General features: G+C 40.8%; 1 protein-coding gene across 2 annotated transcripts in view; it reads right to left on the reverse strand.

Annotated features, from left to right (window-relative positions):
• The window catches only part of ATPAF1 (ATP synthase mitochondrial F1 complex assembly factor 1), a 28,404-nt gene extending 12,118 nt beyond the window's left edge, over positions 1 to 16,286 (reverse strand). Inside the window, exons 1-6 of one of the 2 annotated variants that reach the window (XM_042951526.1) lie at positions 15,780 to 16,286; positions 12,836 to 12,944; positions 8,708 to 8,758; positions 8,009 to 8,071; positions 4,639 to 4,689; positions 3,414 to 3,461 (exon numbers count right to left, since the gene is read on the reverse strand). In XM_042951526.1, coding sequence (XP_042807460.1) covers positions 3,414 to 3,461; positions 4,639 to 4,689; positions 8,009 to 8,071; positions 8,708 to 8,758; positions 12,836 to 12,944; positions 15,780 to 16,102 — 645 coding nt within the window. In that variant the 5' untranslated portion in view covers positions 16,103 to 16,286. The remainder of the gene's footprint in view (positions 1 to 3,413; positions 3,462 to 4,638; positions 4,690 to 8,008; positions 8,072 to 8,707; positions 8,759 to 12,835; positions 12,945 to 15,779) is intronic. The other variant, XM_042951525.1, reaches the window with a different exon arrangement.
• Between the last annotated feature and the right edge of the window lie 207 nt (positions 16,287 to 16,493).

Below are 16,493 nucleotides of genomic sequence, written 5' to 3' on the forward strand. Positions count from 1 at the left end.
AAACACAAAGAAATGATTAGTTTTAGGTTTACGATGTTTAGAATTGGGGATGAGTGGTAAAGAGAATGGTGCCAGAACAAAACAAAGTAGAAACAGTCCAATGCATGTTAGTCACGAACTGTCCCCTTATGACCAACCACTCAGGCTCTATTTTATTTTTATTAGATGACATAAACTCAGTGCCTAGCTAACAGGCAACTGATTTGATTTCTGTCACTCCTGGTCAGGGTACACTTTCTAGAATTTTGTAAAAATGGAACCAAATAACCTATACTTCTTTTGTATGATTTCTTTCATTCTGTGTAATTGTTCTGTGATCTATCCATGTTTTTGCATGTATCAATAGTTCATTCCTTCTTTTTTTTAATGTTTATTTATTTTTGAAAGAGAGAGAGAGAGAGAGAGCGAGCATGAGTGAGTGGGGGAGGGGCAGAGAGAGAGAGGGAGACACAGAATCTGAAATAGGCTCTAGGTTCTAAGCTGTCAGCACACAGCTAGATGCAGGGCTCAAATGCATGAACTGTGAGAAAATGACTTGAGCTGAGGTCAGATACTTAACCAACTGAGCTGCCTCAATAGTTCATTTGTTCTTATTGCTGAATATTATCCCACTGTATATGTATATATACACATAGCACCCCCACCGCCAATTTCTTTATGTACCTGTGATAGATTTGGGTATCTTTTAATATTTGGTTATTACAAATAAAGCTGCTATGAACATTTGTGTTATATGAACATATGCTTTCAATTCTTGGGAAAATATCTAGGGAGTAGAATAACTGGGTGGTATGTCAGGTATATGTTTAACTTTTAAAGAATCTGTCAGTTTTCTAAAGTGCTTTTACTGTTTTACACAATTATATCAGCAGTATATGAGAGTTCCAGTTATTCCACATCCTCACCAACACTTGGTATAGTCAGTCTTTTTAATTCTGGTCATTTTAGTGGTATCTCACTGTGGTTTTAATTTGAAGTTCCCATTATGAATAATAATATTGAGCATCTTTTCAGGTGCTTATCTGCCATTCCACTTCCACTGGTGAATTGTTTGAATCTTCTGCCCATTTTTAATTGGGTTGCCTGTCTTCTTAAGTTGTGAGTTTTTAATATATTCCTAGGTACAAGTCACTTGTCGATACATGTCTTGCAAATATTTTCTCCCAGTCTGTGGCTTGTCTTTTCAAATTTCATAACAATGTCTTTTGAAAAGTAGAGAGTTTTATTTTTTATTTATTGTGGTAAAGTATATGTAACATAAAAGTTATCATTTTAATTATTCTTAATTTTTTTAATGCTTATTTTATTACTTATTTTTGAGAGAGAGAGTGTGAGTGGGGGAGGAGCAGAGAGAGGGAGACAGAGAATCTGAAGCAGGCTCTATGTTCTGAGCTATCAGCACAGAGCCCGACGTGGGCTTGAACTCCTGAATTGTGAGATCATGACCTAAGCTGAAGTCGGATGCTCAACTGACTAAGCCACCCAGAAGCTCCACATTTTAACTATTCTTAAGTTTACAATTTAGTGGCATCAAGTACATTCGCACTGTTGTACAACCATCACCACCATCCATCTCCACTTTTTTTAATTTTTCCAGACTAAAACCCTATACCCATTAAACGGGAACTCCTCATCCCCTTTTCCCCCATCCCCTGGCAACCATCATTCTACTTTCTGTCCACGAATTTGACTATTCTAGGTACCTACACCTATTCTAGATCTATAAGTGGAATCATACAGTATTTGTCCTTTTGTAACTGGTTTATTTCACTGAGTATAATGTCTTCAAGGTTCATTCACGTTGTAGCATGTGTCAGAATTTCCTTCCTTTTTAAGGCTAAATAATTTTCTATTGGGTGTATATACCACATTTTGTTTATTCATCCATCAGTGGACACTTGGATTGCTTCCATATTTGAGCTATTGGGACTAATGCTGCTATAAACATGAGAATAAAGGTAGAAAATTTTAATTTTGATGAAATCTGATTTACTGATTTTTTTTTTTCTTTTATAGTTTGGGCTTTCTGTGATATACTTAAGAAATCTTTGCCAAAATCAAGATCACTAACATTCAGCCTAAGATTGCTTTTTTAAGGAGTTACATTTACATCTATTACCTATTTTGAGTTAATTTTTGGATATAGTATGAGGCAAGAGTAGAGATTCATTTTTTTGCATATGGAAAGCCAAACTGTTTTGTACCATTTGTTGAAGAGATTATCCTTTCCCCATTTAATTATCTTGGCACCTTTGCTAAAAAATAACTGACCACAGGGGCGCCTGGGTGGCGCAGTCGGTTAAGCGTCCGACTTCAGCCAGGTCACGATCTCACGGTCCGTGAGTTCGAGCCCCGCGTCAGGCTCTGGGCTGATGGCTCAGAGCCTGGAGCCTGTTTCCGATTCTGTGTCTCCCTCTCTCTCTGTCCCTCCCCCGTTCATGCTCTGTCTCTCTCTGTCCCAAAAAAAAAATAAAATAAAACGTTGAAAAAAAAAAAAAAAAAATTAAAAAAAAAAAAAAAAAAAAAAAATAACTGACCACACATGTTGGTCTATTTCTGGATTCTCTCTTTGGTTCTGTTGATCTATATGTCTATCTTTATGCCAATAACACATTGTCTTCATTATTGTGGCTTTATATTAATTCTTGAAATCATGAAATGTAAGTCCTCTAACTGTTCTTTTTTTCAAAATCATTTTGTTATTCTAGGTCCTCTGGACATCCAGATAATTTTTAAAATCACTCTGTCAATTTCTTTAAAGAAAAAAAGCCTACTGGGATTTTGACTCAGATATTTACTCTAGAGATCAATTTGGGGGGAAAGGACAATGATAGTGAGTCATCCAATTCATGACCATAGTATACATCTCTCCATTTACTTAGATGTTTTTATTTTCTCTCAGTAATGTTTGGAAAATCTATTTGAGAATCTTAGAAATTATTACAGACACCAAATCAGCTGGTCCACCTCACCAATTCCCTTTTCCTAAGGTCTTCTGGCAGCTCATTACTCCAGCAACAATCTCATAATTCCTTAGGCACATACAATCAGGATAGCATGGCCAAAATCAAAAAGAAACTGCCAATAAAATAGAACATTAAAGGAAGGTGAAATTATTAAGGTCTCAGGTGTTGCCTCCCACATTCGCTTATACTGAAAGAGATCCAAATCAGAAAGGGCTACACTGTGTCACAGGGCTAAAAAGCCAGAGACACTTATTGGGACAAGTAAGTCCCATGATTTCTTAAGGCTGAAAATCTCACTTATCAGTAGAGTCAGCATGTGAGCATCTTTCTTAAATAAACAGAACACTATAACATGTGAGATAGTATGGAGTATGAAGAGATTGGCTAGAAAATATCCTTATTTGGTAGAATTGATAAGCAATCCTCATACGACCACTACAAACTTACTGTTGGACAGGACTGAGCTCGGGTCCAGATCAAGTCAAACTTCTCTTCCTACAGGTCAGAAAAGAATAAAATTCAAAAACAAGAAGACATAAGGCCTCAACCACACTTAAATTCACCAATATTGAATTCTATTCAATATTACTAAAAATATCTCTTAAGTTCTATTATTTACAAATCCCTCTTATGACAGAGAGAAAAATGTGATGTTACGTTTTGCTGCTCGTTGTCAGAACTACACGTCAAGAGTGGGTATTTCAAATGTTCCAAACTCTGCAAGAGACTCTGCCAAATGCCACTGAGGCTGTCTGAGGGAGAGCCAAGAATGCCTGTTCAAACAATGAGTCGGTATTAGAGATCTAACATATCACAAAAAATATAGATCCTTTTGGCTGTTGAGCTCATGAAGGGCAAGGGTATATATGTGTAAGAGGTGGGGAAAAAATGATAGCAATACTCTCAGAGCAACCAAAAGGCCTGGCTTTATTTTTCCATCTCTAAGTTTACCTCCTTAATCTTAAACTCATACATGTAAATTCAGTATCTATTTGTGTGCTTGATATAACTTAACTTAAATGGCTTCCTCTTTAGGAAAGAAGAATAGTGGAAGAACTAGCTGATAATCCAGTACATCAAATACTTCCTTATGGCAGAAGTCATTGTAAGGGCACCGAACCAGAAGAAGCCAGCAGCACCCCTTCCCAGACACAAACCTCAATGGTCAAGCAGTGGCCAGTGACTATCTCCAAGACAGCAATTTCAAGCAGGGAAAAAATAAAGAAAACACCACTTGCTAAGGGGAAATGCCAGAAAAAACCTAGGAGGAGGCTCTAAGTCAGCTCAGTAATAGGTCACTTATAGACAAAAGGGGAAGAAAAGCTATGCTAGAGGCCCTGCCTGAAATTCCAACAGCATGGCTGGGAAACACCAAAAAGAAGTAAAATGCATTTGGAAATTGCTCAGCAACATGAACTTATACCATGCTCCCTTGCCAGAGACTTGAGTCTAAGAGACATTTCTAAACCAGAAAGAGGGAAAACAAGAGCCATAAATATACCATATGGAGCTTCCAATCTTTGGTGTTTAGGGCATAATAAAAACCCTCAGAGCTATAAATGTAAGTTCTCAAGAGGCAATAAACATTGGAAAGTAAAGGCAACTGCCTGCTAAGGGTAGAGACCTGACCTTCATGTTATAACACTTTCATTTTCCCCTCCAAACTACTTACAGGAATAACTGCGTAGACTGTATCTTTTGCTGCAAAATACTGCTGCCAAATCTGTACAAAAAAGAGAGGGTGTCTGTGACATGTGGGTAATCTTTTCAACCTGCGCCAAGAAATGGTGACAGCTTTCATTGCTCAGAGTAATATGCTATTTGACAACAGGGAAGAAAACCCAACGTGATGCTTTTATTACTAGTACATGATTACAAAAAAGATTTAATACCATCTACTCTTCTAGATGATTAAACTGTAACTCTGTAACAAATTCCTGCCAGGAATGGACAAATGGATTCCATGATCTTGTTAATCATTTCTCTCAAGATGTGATGTGCCTGTATGTAACAGACATGCTCTTTTATCTTCTTTTTCCCTTCCCCAAACTCTTATTCCCCAGCCAACTGTGGGCCTTGTCAGACAGCCAGGACATCAGTCATTCAGAACTCAGTGTCTGGAGTCAGGCAGACCTGGATGCAAATCCCAGCTCCAATCATTTGCTGGCCATGCTACTTTGGGCAAATTATTAGAAATCACTATATAACATCAACATAATCATCAGTAAAATAGCAATAAAACCAACCTAACAGGATTGTTGTGAAGACTAGCTGAAATAAAGTAGGTTTGTGCTTAGCACAACGGAATTATAATGCAAACCAGAGACAAGTGCTCTGAGGGCAACAAAGAGGCACTTAACCCAAGTTAGGGAATGAGTGCCAGAGGAAGGGATACTTTTGCTGTATCCTGAAGAATGAACAGGGGTTAGCCGGGTGAACAAGGAGGCTGGGAAGACAAACACCATAGAAGAGACATATTCTAAGCAGAGATTGACAGCATCAGCAAAGGCACAGAAGTTGGGGAAGGCATCGCAGCCAAGGTGACACCTGAGAGAGCTTTTGAAGAACAGGCCACCTTCCTTTAGAGATTCTCTGCTTTGTCAACATTTTCATTAAGATGGGTGAGACCTACAGTCAAAAAGAATGAAATCTTGCCATTTGCAACTACATGGAGGGAACTGGAGGGTATCATGCTAAGTGAAATTAGTCAGAGAAAGACAAAAATCATATGACTTCACTCATATGAGGACTTTAAGAGACAAAACATAAGGGATGAACATAAGGGAACATAAGATGAACATAAGGGAAGGGAAACAAAAATAATATAAAAACAGGGAGGGGGAAAAAACAGAGAAGACTCATAAATATGGAGAACAAACTGAGGGTTACTGGAGGGGTTGTAGGAGGGGGGATGGGCTAAATAGGTAAGGGGCACTAAGGAATCTACTCCTGAAATCATTGTTGCAGTATATGCTAACTAATTTGGATGTAAATTTAAAAAAATAAAAAACAAGTTAATAAAAAAAAAAATTAAAAAAAAAAAAAAAAGATGGGTGAGCCCTAACTGAAGACACTAATCAAAGTATGATCTAACCAACACAGAGTATAGAGGACTATTACCTCCTAGGACCTGGGCAAATCACTCTGTCAATGCAGCCTAAAGCTGCTTTGCCTTTTTTTTTTTTTTTTTGCATGTCAGACACTGTCTTTTCATATTAAGGACAGCACATCCAGCTATTTTTATTTAATCTATATTAGTAGATAGGTCATGAACCAACACTGAAATTTATAGGATGGACAGATGTTTACTAACACAATTGATCTTGGTTACTCAAAATGCTTTTAACAAACAAACTTATGTCTAAAATTTTAAGTCTGAATGATATTCATCACATGATCAAGCTGCTTGGGCCTGGCTTTTCTCTCTCCTAAAGGACATGCTTGGTGTCCACTTTCTATTGGCACTTCTTCCCAAAGACAGTTTGAGGTCTCCTACAGACTTTGCATAAGCCTCTATTAACAGAAGTTAGAACCTGTGCTGTTCTTATCTGTTTTTGTGTCTGTCCTTCTACTAGGTTAAAACTCCTTGAGAGTAAGGGATTCTCTCATTTAATTTATGGGTCTGACATACAGTCTGACATTTAATAGGTATTCAATAAATGCTTCTGCTGAAACAAATGATACAGCACCCGAAGAAAACTTGTGGCAACTGGCACAACTTCCGGAAAGGGAATATGAAGCAGAGTCAAACAGACAGGGGTCTGAGTCCCAGCTCTACCACTGACTAAGTTACTTAATCTTACAGTTTCCTCAGTTGTAAATTGGAAGTAATAGCACCTACTTTACAAGGCAGTTATGAGAATTTACTGAAATAGTGCATATGAAGCATTAAGTACAGGACCTGACACACAGTCTACTGCTTTTATTATGATTTTGATTTTCTCAATATACCTAAAATAATTAATGGAATTACAAAGAATACCAATAGATCGACTATAGTCTAATTAGAGAGAAAAGAATCACAGACATGAAAATGTAAATAGCAATGCAAATCAAGGCATGTGGAATGACCAAACAGGCAGGATAGATGGTAAGTGCTTTGAAGTGCCCAGAAAGTTTCCTGAAGGAGAGCCTATAACAGAGGACTCTGAATGCTAAGCAAATGAATATGGGAAGTCACCGAACATTTGCAAGCGGGTTACTAACAAAATACTTATTTTTATTCATTTACTTAAAAATACAAATGTAGCACTCACTCTGTGCCAGGCACTGTTCTATATGCTTTATAAATATTAACTCATTTAATTCCTCAAATACCTCTAAGAGATAAGTACTATTATTATCTTCACTTTACAGATAGGGAAACTAAGACCCAGAGAGATCAACTAACTTATCAAAGTCATTCATGTAGAGAGTGGCAGAGCCAGGACTTAAAACTGGCAGCTTGGCCTAGAGTCTGTGTTCTTAACCAATATACTATGCTTCTCCATAATGAAACTGGTAAGGTTATGAGAGGTGGAAAAGCAGCGAGAAAAAAGAGCAGGGAAACCTATTCAGACAGGTAGTACAGCAAGCCAGGAAACGGTACTGATTATTTTATTTTTTGAGGGAGAGAGAAGGGAGTGCACATGAGCAGGGGAGGGGCAGAGAGAGGAAGAGAGAGAATCTTAAGCAGGCTCCACACCAGTGCAGAGCCTGGTGAGATCATGAGATCATGACCTGAGCAGAAATCAAGAGTTGGATGCTTAACTGACTAAGCCACTCAGGCACCCCAGTATGGATGACTTTAAATAAGATGTGGGCAACAGGAATGAAACAGAAAGGTGAAACGTGAGTTGGTTAGACATATAGGAGTAAAACCAATAAGGACAAGCTTTCTTATGCCATTCTTTTTCATGTAATTCATCACTTTTCCTTTCTATGACCACCTTTCATTTTGGCTAGAAAAAGGTATCAAGAAATGTATGCTGCTTTCTACTTCCAGATTTGGTTTACAGAGCACACATTTTCATAAAGTATGCCAATCCATTTTCATTCATTACCTGTCTTATTTCTTCTGCAGTTTTGTCTTTCACCATCTCAATGTTAAAGATTGAACTGAGAGTCTGGATGACAAAATAAAAGGCAATTAACATCCACAATTTAAAAAATAAAATAGCTTAGCTCTATCTATAAGCCTTGTCAGATGCAACATATCAGGACAGTGGAGCAGATCTTCGGTAAGTAGAAAACATGTATAAGAAAATCTGCATGCCCAGAGAAGTGAACCTCTAAGCCCAGGCAGATTTTCACAGTACTATTCCTGGAGAGTATCTATAAGTACTTTGTGAATGCTTCATCCTCACTAATGAGCACTACAGCACCTTGTAGCTGGTAAGAGAAGAAAATCTGGTTGTTACCTTAACTGCTATTCTACCAGAGGTGGCTCCTTATTTGCAAATTAAATGAGCGTAAACATGCTTTGATCTTTCAAAAAAATACTTCCTATAGAAAGAAAGGGTATCTTTATTTCTATATTACTGTATTTACTTCATATTTCCTATAGCACCCCCGGGACCCAGACTATGCTAGAGGTTATATCAAGGACATAAACATTTTTAGAAACATTTCTCATCTCCACAGTTGGAAAAAAAAAAAAAATCGCCAAATTGCTGAACCATGGTAAATATGTTCAAATTTGCAGCCTCTTGTTATAGATGTTCCACATGACTCCAGACTTGGATCTTTAACTAGAAACCTACCTTGTCCTTAGTGAATCCTCTGCTCACAGGCTGTTTCCCCAAGGGGTCTGTCTGAAATACATGTTGAGACAGGATATTTATCTGTGCTTTACTCATAAGAAAAAGACCACAAAGCTAGGTGAAGGGCCCAATATCTCATTTTAGTAATTTGACACTACAGAACTCACTTTTCTCTATTCTATATAGTAACTGTACACACTGTCCGAAGAGTTATTGTTTGTGATATAACTTTTCTATGACTAAGCTTTTGAGATACAGAGATGAAAAAAGATTCTTTGTTAGTAACTACCATCTAATGGTACTGACAGTCCATTCCATACCTGCCACTATGGACATGAGGGACTCCTTCCCAGAATGAGAGCTGCTTGGGTTTCCTGTGCTCTGCTCTCTGATCTGCTCCATAGTGAGCCACAAAGAAGGCAAGAAATGAAAAAATGTATTTTCCAAGGCTACTTCTTATCTGTGACAGCACTTCTGATGGCAACCATCCTCATCAGACTAGAGTGTTTTCCAGCACACACTCTTTTTAATTTTTTTTTTAATCTTATTTTTGAGAGAGAGAGAACACGAGTAGGGGAGGGGCAGAGAGGGGGAGACACAGAATCTGAAGCAGGCTCCAGGCTTTGAGCTGTCAGCACAGAGCCTGACGCAGGGCTTGAACCATGAACTGTGAGATCATGACCCGAGCAGAAGTCAGACGCTTAACCGACTGAGCCACTCAGACATCCCTCCAGCACATACTCTTAATATTCCCTCCATCAAATTAGTGATTATTTCTTCTCCTGCCCACTATTTCTGAGAAAGGCCACATCCAGGAAATCCTATTTTGAGATTTCTGATAGCATGGATGGTTTCTTCTGAGTCTTCCTCTGAATTTCTTAGTTCAAGTCCACGCCTTTCAGAAGAAGGAGTATAATCTATACCTGGGATTCTGAGGCTAAAAAGCACTTTCTGCACAAAACCCTGTCTTTTCTTATTCTGTGCCTTCACAAATTCAAACCTTTCATAAATGATGCCCACAGACTGGTACCCATAAATTAGACAAAAGTCTGGTGTAGAAAAATCTATTGGATACACCCTGGTCTTTTTGGTCATACCCCTATCCTGTGGCAGCATCCTAATGCAGTCTGTCCTTCATATGTAAACTTTCCAGAAAAGAGAGAATAGATTTCATTTTCATACCACTCACCTTCAGATGCGTTGTGAAAACAAAACAAATGAAGCCCTCCACCTGCACAGCTGCCTTCTCCTCTTACTCACTAAGCCTGATGTATTCTTCTCCCACAATGTCCCTCCAATCCATTCTTTATTTCCATTTGCACTTATAGAAATAACAAATTTAAGCTCTAAGTATAAGCTTAGTGTGTTTTATCTAACCCTAAGACACCTCTTAAGAAGCACCATTATTTGATGCATCAGAAAATGACGCTAACTAAATAACATAGCATACTTTCAGATCACATCAATTTTAAGACAATTTTGGAAATGTTAAAATGTAAAAATTAAAAAAAGTAGGCTTTGGAAATAATAAAATAAGGTAATTAAAATTATAGTTGAAAGTATGTGCCCAAAGTGTCAAGAGCACTTAATAAAACATTGAAATGGGTACATTAATACTCCCCTACAGATGCTTTGGAAATCTGTGTGGACAACTTTTCTATTATTACAATAGTTGACTGGACGAAGACATTTGTATTTATGGGACGGGAAGGGGTGCCAGGCGCTGTGATCTTGCTGATGAGTTCCACATAATGAATTTTCCCTCATCCTGCACAACTTTTCAGGGTCTAGCCAAATATCTTTGTAAGTGAAAAACCTTTTTACAATTACTTGCATCTAGAATCTAATTCTCTTTCTTTTTTTCTTTCTTTCTTTCTTTCTTTCTTTCTTTCTTTCTTTCTTTCTTTCTTTCTCTCTCTCTCTCTCTCTCTCTCACTCTCACTCTCTCTCTCTCTTTTTAACACAGCTTTAACAAACACTGAAATTTTCAGAAATGCAATTATTATATAACTTAAAAGAAGGTTGTACATCATGGAATCTCATGAGGATCACTGAAAACAACATCGCTTATGATTTGGGAGTTTTTTTAAAGTAATAATGTAACACCCCTATACCAGTCAATATTTGCTGCTTACGTCTTCATGGGGATTTCACATGGAGGCGAAAACCTCTGATGACTGCATTAGGTTTCACAGCATAGTTGTGCTCAAGAACTTAGATACTAAATTTCACTTATAAAAATTTCATTTGTATCATTCACTCATTATAGAAAAATATCATTCATATCATCTACTAAATAAGTATTTTATTAAAAAGTTCTTTCCTTTATATTACAGCTAGGGCATTATATTGATTTTTTCCCCCTGAAATTATGTGCACCAGTGGGTTACACTGTCTACATACCATTTCAGTATAGAAAATGGAGAATTAAAAAACCTTTTTTTTTAAAAAAGGGGATGTTGGGTCTCATGTGGTAGGGAACCAATGACTCAGAGTTAAGAAAAGGCTTTGGGAATGGAGTCATTAGCCCTTTTCTATCTACCTAGATAGTAAAGACAGAAAGTCATTATTTACCCAGGAGTTGCCATAATTTAAATTACATTTTAGGGGCGCCTGGGTGGCTCAGTCGGTTAAGCATCCGGCTTTGGCTCAGGTCATGATCTCACGGTTTGTGAGTTCGAGTCCCACGTCAGGCTCTGTGCTGACAGTTCAGAGCCTGGAGCTTGTTTCAGATTCTGTGTCTCCCTCTCTCTCTGTTCCTCCCTCACTTGTGCTGTCTCTGTCTCAAAAAATAAATAAACATTAAAAAAAATTAAATTACATTTTACTTACATTTTATCTTGTCATCATAAAGTTGAATTTCTAACTCTGTTTACAAAAGGGGACAAAGAGCTTTCCCATGTCACATTAAAAGTTTATAATATAGTAATATTTCCAAGAGCTACTGACTTGTAATCTTGGCACTATAAATGTTTATTATAGGAAATTATATTTGTTAAAATATTGTAGTAGAGACCTGTTTGTTCACATAAAGTTGTAAACTATATTTGTCATAGGAAGTTGAATTTGCTCCCCAACCTTGCAATGATTAACCCAGTACCTATTGCTTTTGTTCTAATGAACTCACTCAGTTATTAAAAAACTGAGCGGATTCTCTTAAAATTTAAAACACCTAAGGCAAAAAAAGTTATTCTCCAAATTAAATAAAAATCTCTCATTCTAAAACACAATGCAGAATCCCAGTTTTCTACTGTATGTTATCTCAAGTCTACACCTGGATTACTGCATATCCTTCCTGGTGTTAGCCTCTCCCACTCCAATTTGTTCTTTTTCTTTTTTTTCCCCCAAGTTGTTCTATGTACCACTTTAGATTAGTATTTTTTTTTAATGTTTATTTTTGAGAGAGTACACGTATGTGTGTGTGCATGTGCGTGCACACACAAGTGAGCAGGGAAGGGGCAGAGAGAGAGGGAGAGAGAGAGAGAATCACAAGTAGGTTCCACGCTCAGCATGGAGCCCAATGTGGGACTTGATCTCACGATGAGATCATGAGCTGAGCCGAAATCAAGAGTCTGAAGCTTAACTGACTGAGTGACCCAGGTGCCCTTAGGTTAGTATTTTTCAAATCATAGGTTGTGAAATCAATTTACTAGATTGTGACCAAAGGTTTTTAAAAGAAAATAAGATGCATTGCATGTACTAAAAGTAAGCATTGTTTTGTAAAAACTTTGCTTCAGTTATAATCCTACACATGTGTGTACTGAACTGCAATGTAAAATATATTTCTTACTGTGGCTCATGATCAAAAAGTTTGAAAAGCACTGCATTAGATTTCAACATGCTTTCCCTCAGCTTTGATTCTTGTTTAAGGATAATAATAGCTATGAAGCACTTTTTTGTCCCCTGATCCCTACAGCCCACTGCCATGTGTGCCTTGCTTTGACCACTCTACTGCATCCCCCCAGAAGCATGCCTTTTTCATCCCTCTGTTTCTCTACCATGACCACAGCACCTTGCCAGAAAGAGCAGGATACCCTTTATGGATGGAGCCTGAGATGAATACAATGAGGCTACATTCAGGGGGGTGGAGCACTGGTGAGCCAAAAACACAAAGGGGGCAGGTCTTACCTTCTGTTCCACACATTTGATAAAGTCACCTTGCCTGGAGTGCCCCACTGGCTGCTTCCGAAACTCGCTGCGCTTCTCTAGTCGGGATTCAAAAGCAGCTGGGTCAGATCTGATTAAAGGTAAACCAAAAATTAAACTACTTGAGCCTTTTTGGATTTGGAAATAACAAAGCATCATGTTCCACTTCCAGAGAGAGAGGACACAGGCATTCAGAGGTTGAAGGATTTGCCTACAAATCAAGAAAGTGGACAAAGATATCCAGTTATTTAACAACTGTTAATCCTCAAGGGGCCTGTGTACGATTCTTCTCCTGCAGGATATTTCCTAGGGTGATGCAGAGCTTGGTCCCTCAGGTACTTATACTCTACATCCTTGGAATTCAGTCCTCAAGATGGGAAGGGGACTTTGAAGTCATCTTGCTTGGTTGTCCTACTCAGGCAGGAGTCTAATAGCAGTCCTAGTAGATGTTTTTACTTGAACACTGTTACTTGAACACATTTAGTTCTTGGACATCCTCTTTCCCCCACTCCCAGGTTAAATACTTGTTTATTCAGATGCAGATGATTCAGAGGCTTTAGGCAGCCTATTTTGCAGGAGATTTAGTATCTGAGTATCTCCCTGATTCTCTCCCAAGACCTTGCTCCCGCAGATGGAACAGCAGAACTTGTCCTTTGTGTCAAAATGAAGCTAGTCTTCAGGCTATGTTGGGGCTGACATCCTTGTTAAGAAGTCTCCAGGCTGTGTAGGCAACAAGGTGATATTTGCCACTGTACACTTTGGTGAAGACCTCATATAGGGATTCCAGCTCCTGGGCCATGAGACCTGTCATAGGTGAGGTCTGCAGGATCCAAGGGCATCGTGATCACTGCTCTGGTGAAGTCCTTCCCGGTCAAGGCATTGTATGGGACTCCTCTTCCATAACACTCCATTCCTCCATTCCAGAGGAACACCACTCCCTTCATTGCCATTACATGGGCAGATCGTCTTCCTCCCCTCCACAGCAGAGCAGCAACTTAGTACACAGTCAGGCCAGCGGTCCTGTCCTGCGGGATGTGGCACCCACCCAGCTGGGACTGCAAATGCCAGGACCAGGGTAAGTGCTGCAAGCATCCACAGCTGTACCTGGGTCTGCTACGGTGAGTGGGTAGAGTGAGTGAGGAGCAGCCCAGACATTGGAGTCTGTGCACTCCCACCTTGGACATCTTTTATTATTAAAACATCTGAGCCTAAATCTATCTGTATCTTTCACTCCTAGGAACAAGAAAAAAAAAATGTCTAATTCTTTTTATCTGAGTACTTGAAAATTACTATTATGTCACCCTCTAAATTTTTCTCTAGGTTAAACTTGCCTTAGTTCTTTTGGCCCTTCTTTATATTGTAATTTGTGAATATTTCCTCACTATCAACCTGCTCTCTGGAATTTGTCCACACTCTAGATATAGTGGGTCTGGAGCTAGATCATATCCTCCCAATTCACCAAAGCAGAGTATGATGCAAAATCCAGATACTAGGCTGGAAGGGGTCAGCAGGGCACACAGCCTTGTCCTGCTATTGGCTCAAACCAAACCTGGGGCTGGTGCTACAAGAGCCCAGGTTTTCGTGAGTATAGAGAGACTGACAGATACTACAACGTGAGAACCTTGTGTGGAACACTACAGAATATGGACATTACCCAGAGTCAGTGTGGGTGCTTTGGAAAGCTCACTCTTTAGGAGATGTCAGTATGTGTAAATATTGATGGGAATGATCTAGTGGGGAAGAAGAATAAAACATGCCATTCATTGGTTCATGAGTAAGAATGAATGGGAGCTGTGAAGTATTCAGGGTATGAGTAGACAACTCTGCTAAGATGCCTGCCTGCCTGTGGAAGGGATCAATGAGAAAAGACTGGAGGGGAATGTAGGTCAAGGAAAGGTTTTAAAGATGAGAAATTCTTGAGAATATATGAACGTTGCTGAAAGGAGAGCAAAAATTCTCATTCCTTTATTCTGTCATTTTTTTCAAAAAGAGAAGACAGATCACAATAGCAGCAGTGAGCTGGACTGGGGTGGAAGTGGTGAAGGCTAGCTGGTGGATGACTGCAAGAGTCCAGGAGATGACGGAGGAGTAAATTAAGGCCATGGAAGTAGAGGTGAGACAGAACTCAAAGAAGTTAATAGTACTCAGTCTTTGGTTTCCCAAACCAACTGCCTGCCTACCCTGCCAAATTCTCTCCCAAGCCCCTTTAATTTCCATCTTTGATCTCCTTCAGTTCTTCCCACTTAAACTCTTCAGACCCTCCCTTGGTCCCCTTACACCCACCTTAAGCCTCTTGATCTCCAAGTCCTTTTATCTGGAAGCTGAGAAGAAGTGTTAGGAATCCTGGATTCCAAGACAGATGAATCCCAACCAGCTGTGTGACCTCTGCCAGATCTCTGACGCTGATTCTCAGTTTCCTTTTTTCCGCCACACCATTAGTCTTTGACCCCCTGCTCCCTCCCTCAACCTCCTTTCCTTGTAGTTAGGGCTGTGGCTAGAAACCTGGGAACCCCAGTTCTAGGCCAGGCCCCAGTGAATCAATATGTGACCTTGAGCAAGTCAAGTCCCTTCTATGAAAGGCTCCACGTTCCCATTTCTATAATGAGGGCAGGTCTCTTGGAACTGCCTACTTCATAAGGTCTGACACATGATTCCACCTCTGCATTTTGAGAACTAGAGCACAGAGACAGACAACTGGGGGAAGAGCGAGGACTTTGCAGAGACTCTCAGCTCTGACCCTAGCTGTGCGATGTTAGCAAGTGACCTTGCTTCTCTGAGCCCAGACGCATCATCTATAGAGTAGTGACAGCAACCGGGCCCGCATCGCAGGGCTGTTCTAAGCACCAAGGGCGTCGGATCCACCAGAAACGCGGGCCGCGCGCCGTCCCTCCCAGCCCGCCGCCAGCCGGCCGGCCGGCGCCCGCACCTGCGCAGCTGCTGGATCTTGTCCCGGTAGCGGTCGTAGAAGGGGTTGGCCTCGAGCTCGGCCCCGGCCCCGCTGCCGTCGGCACCCCCCGCGGGCCGGCCCGAGCCGCGGCGCACCGGGAACACACGCAGCTGCGCGGGGGACACGAGTCCCAGTCCTAGAGCGCGGCTACGCACCGCGCACAGGCCCCGGTACAGACCGGCCACCTGCAGCACGGCGGGGCCCGTGCCACCGGCCGCCGCCACCACGGCAGCCATTGCCGCCCCCGCCTCCTCCTCCTCGTGCGCGTCGGCCTCAGTCCGCGGCCCGCGCGCCGGCTCCATCGCGCTCCGGGTCTGCCGTGCCCCGGCTCCGGCACCGAGGTTCCGCGCGCGCAAGGTTCCGGGCCCCGGAGAGGGCGAGGTGAGGTGCAGAGGGGAGGAGGGAGCTCGCCGCTCTGCCCACCGCTCGGAGCGCCACGGCCCGCCTCCTCCCTCGAGCCCGCTGGCCTCCACGCCCTCCCGCTCGGGTCCAGCAGTCTGTGCGCTCTAAGTCTCTTCTTAAAGCCGCTCGGGCCTGCTGCTGGTCCTCACGGAGATCGCTCCCTCTCAGATTCTCTTGGCACTCGCCGCAGTAGTTGTCCTTCAGCATCCAAGGCCCTTTCATCAACTAGAATCACAGTAACAGCTTCTCTTTTCTGGGTTTCTGTGTGCAGGACACTAACTGCTTCATACC

The sequence above is a fragment of the Panthera leo genome, chromosome C1, assembly GCF_018350215.1.
Source record: "Panthera leo isolate Ple1 chromosome C1, P.leo_Ple1_pat1.1, whole genome shotgun sequence".
NCBI lineage: Eukaryota > Metazoa > Chordata > Mammalia > Carnivora > Felidae > Panthera > Panthera leo.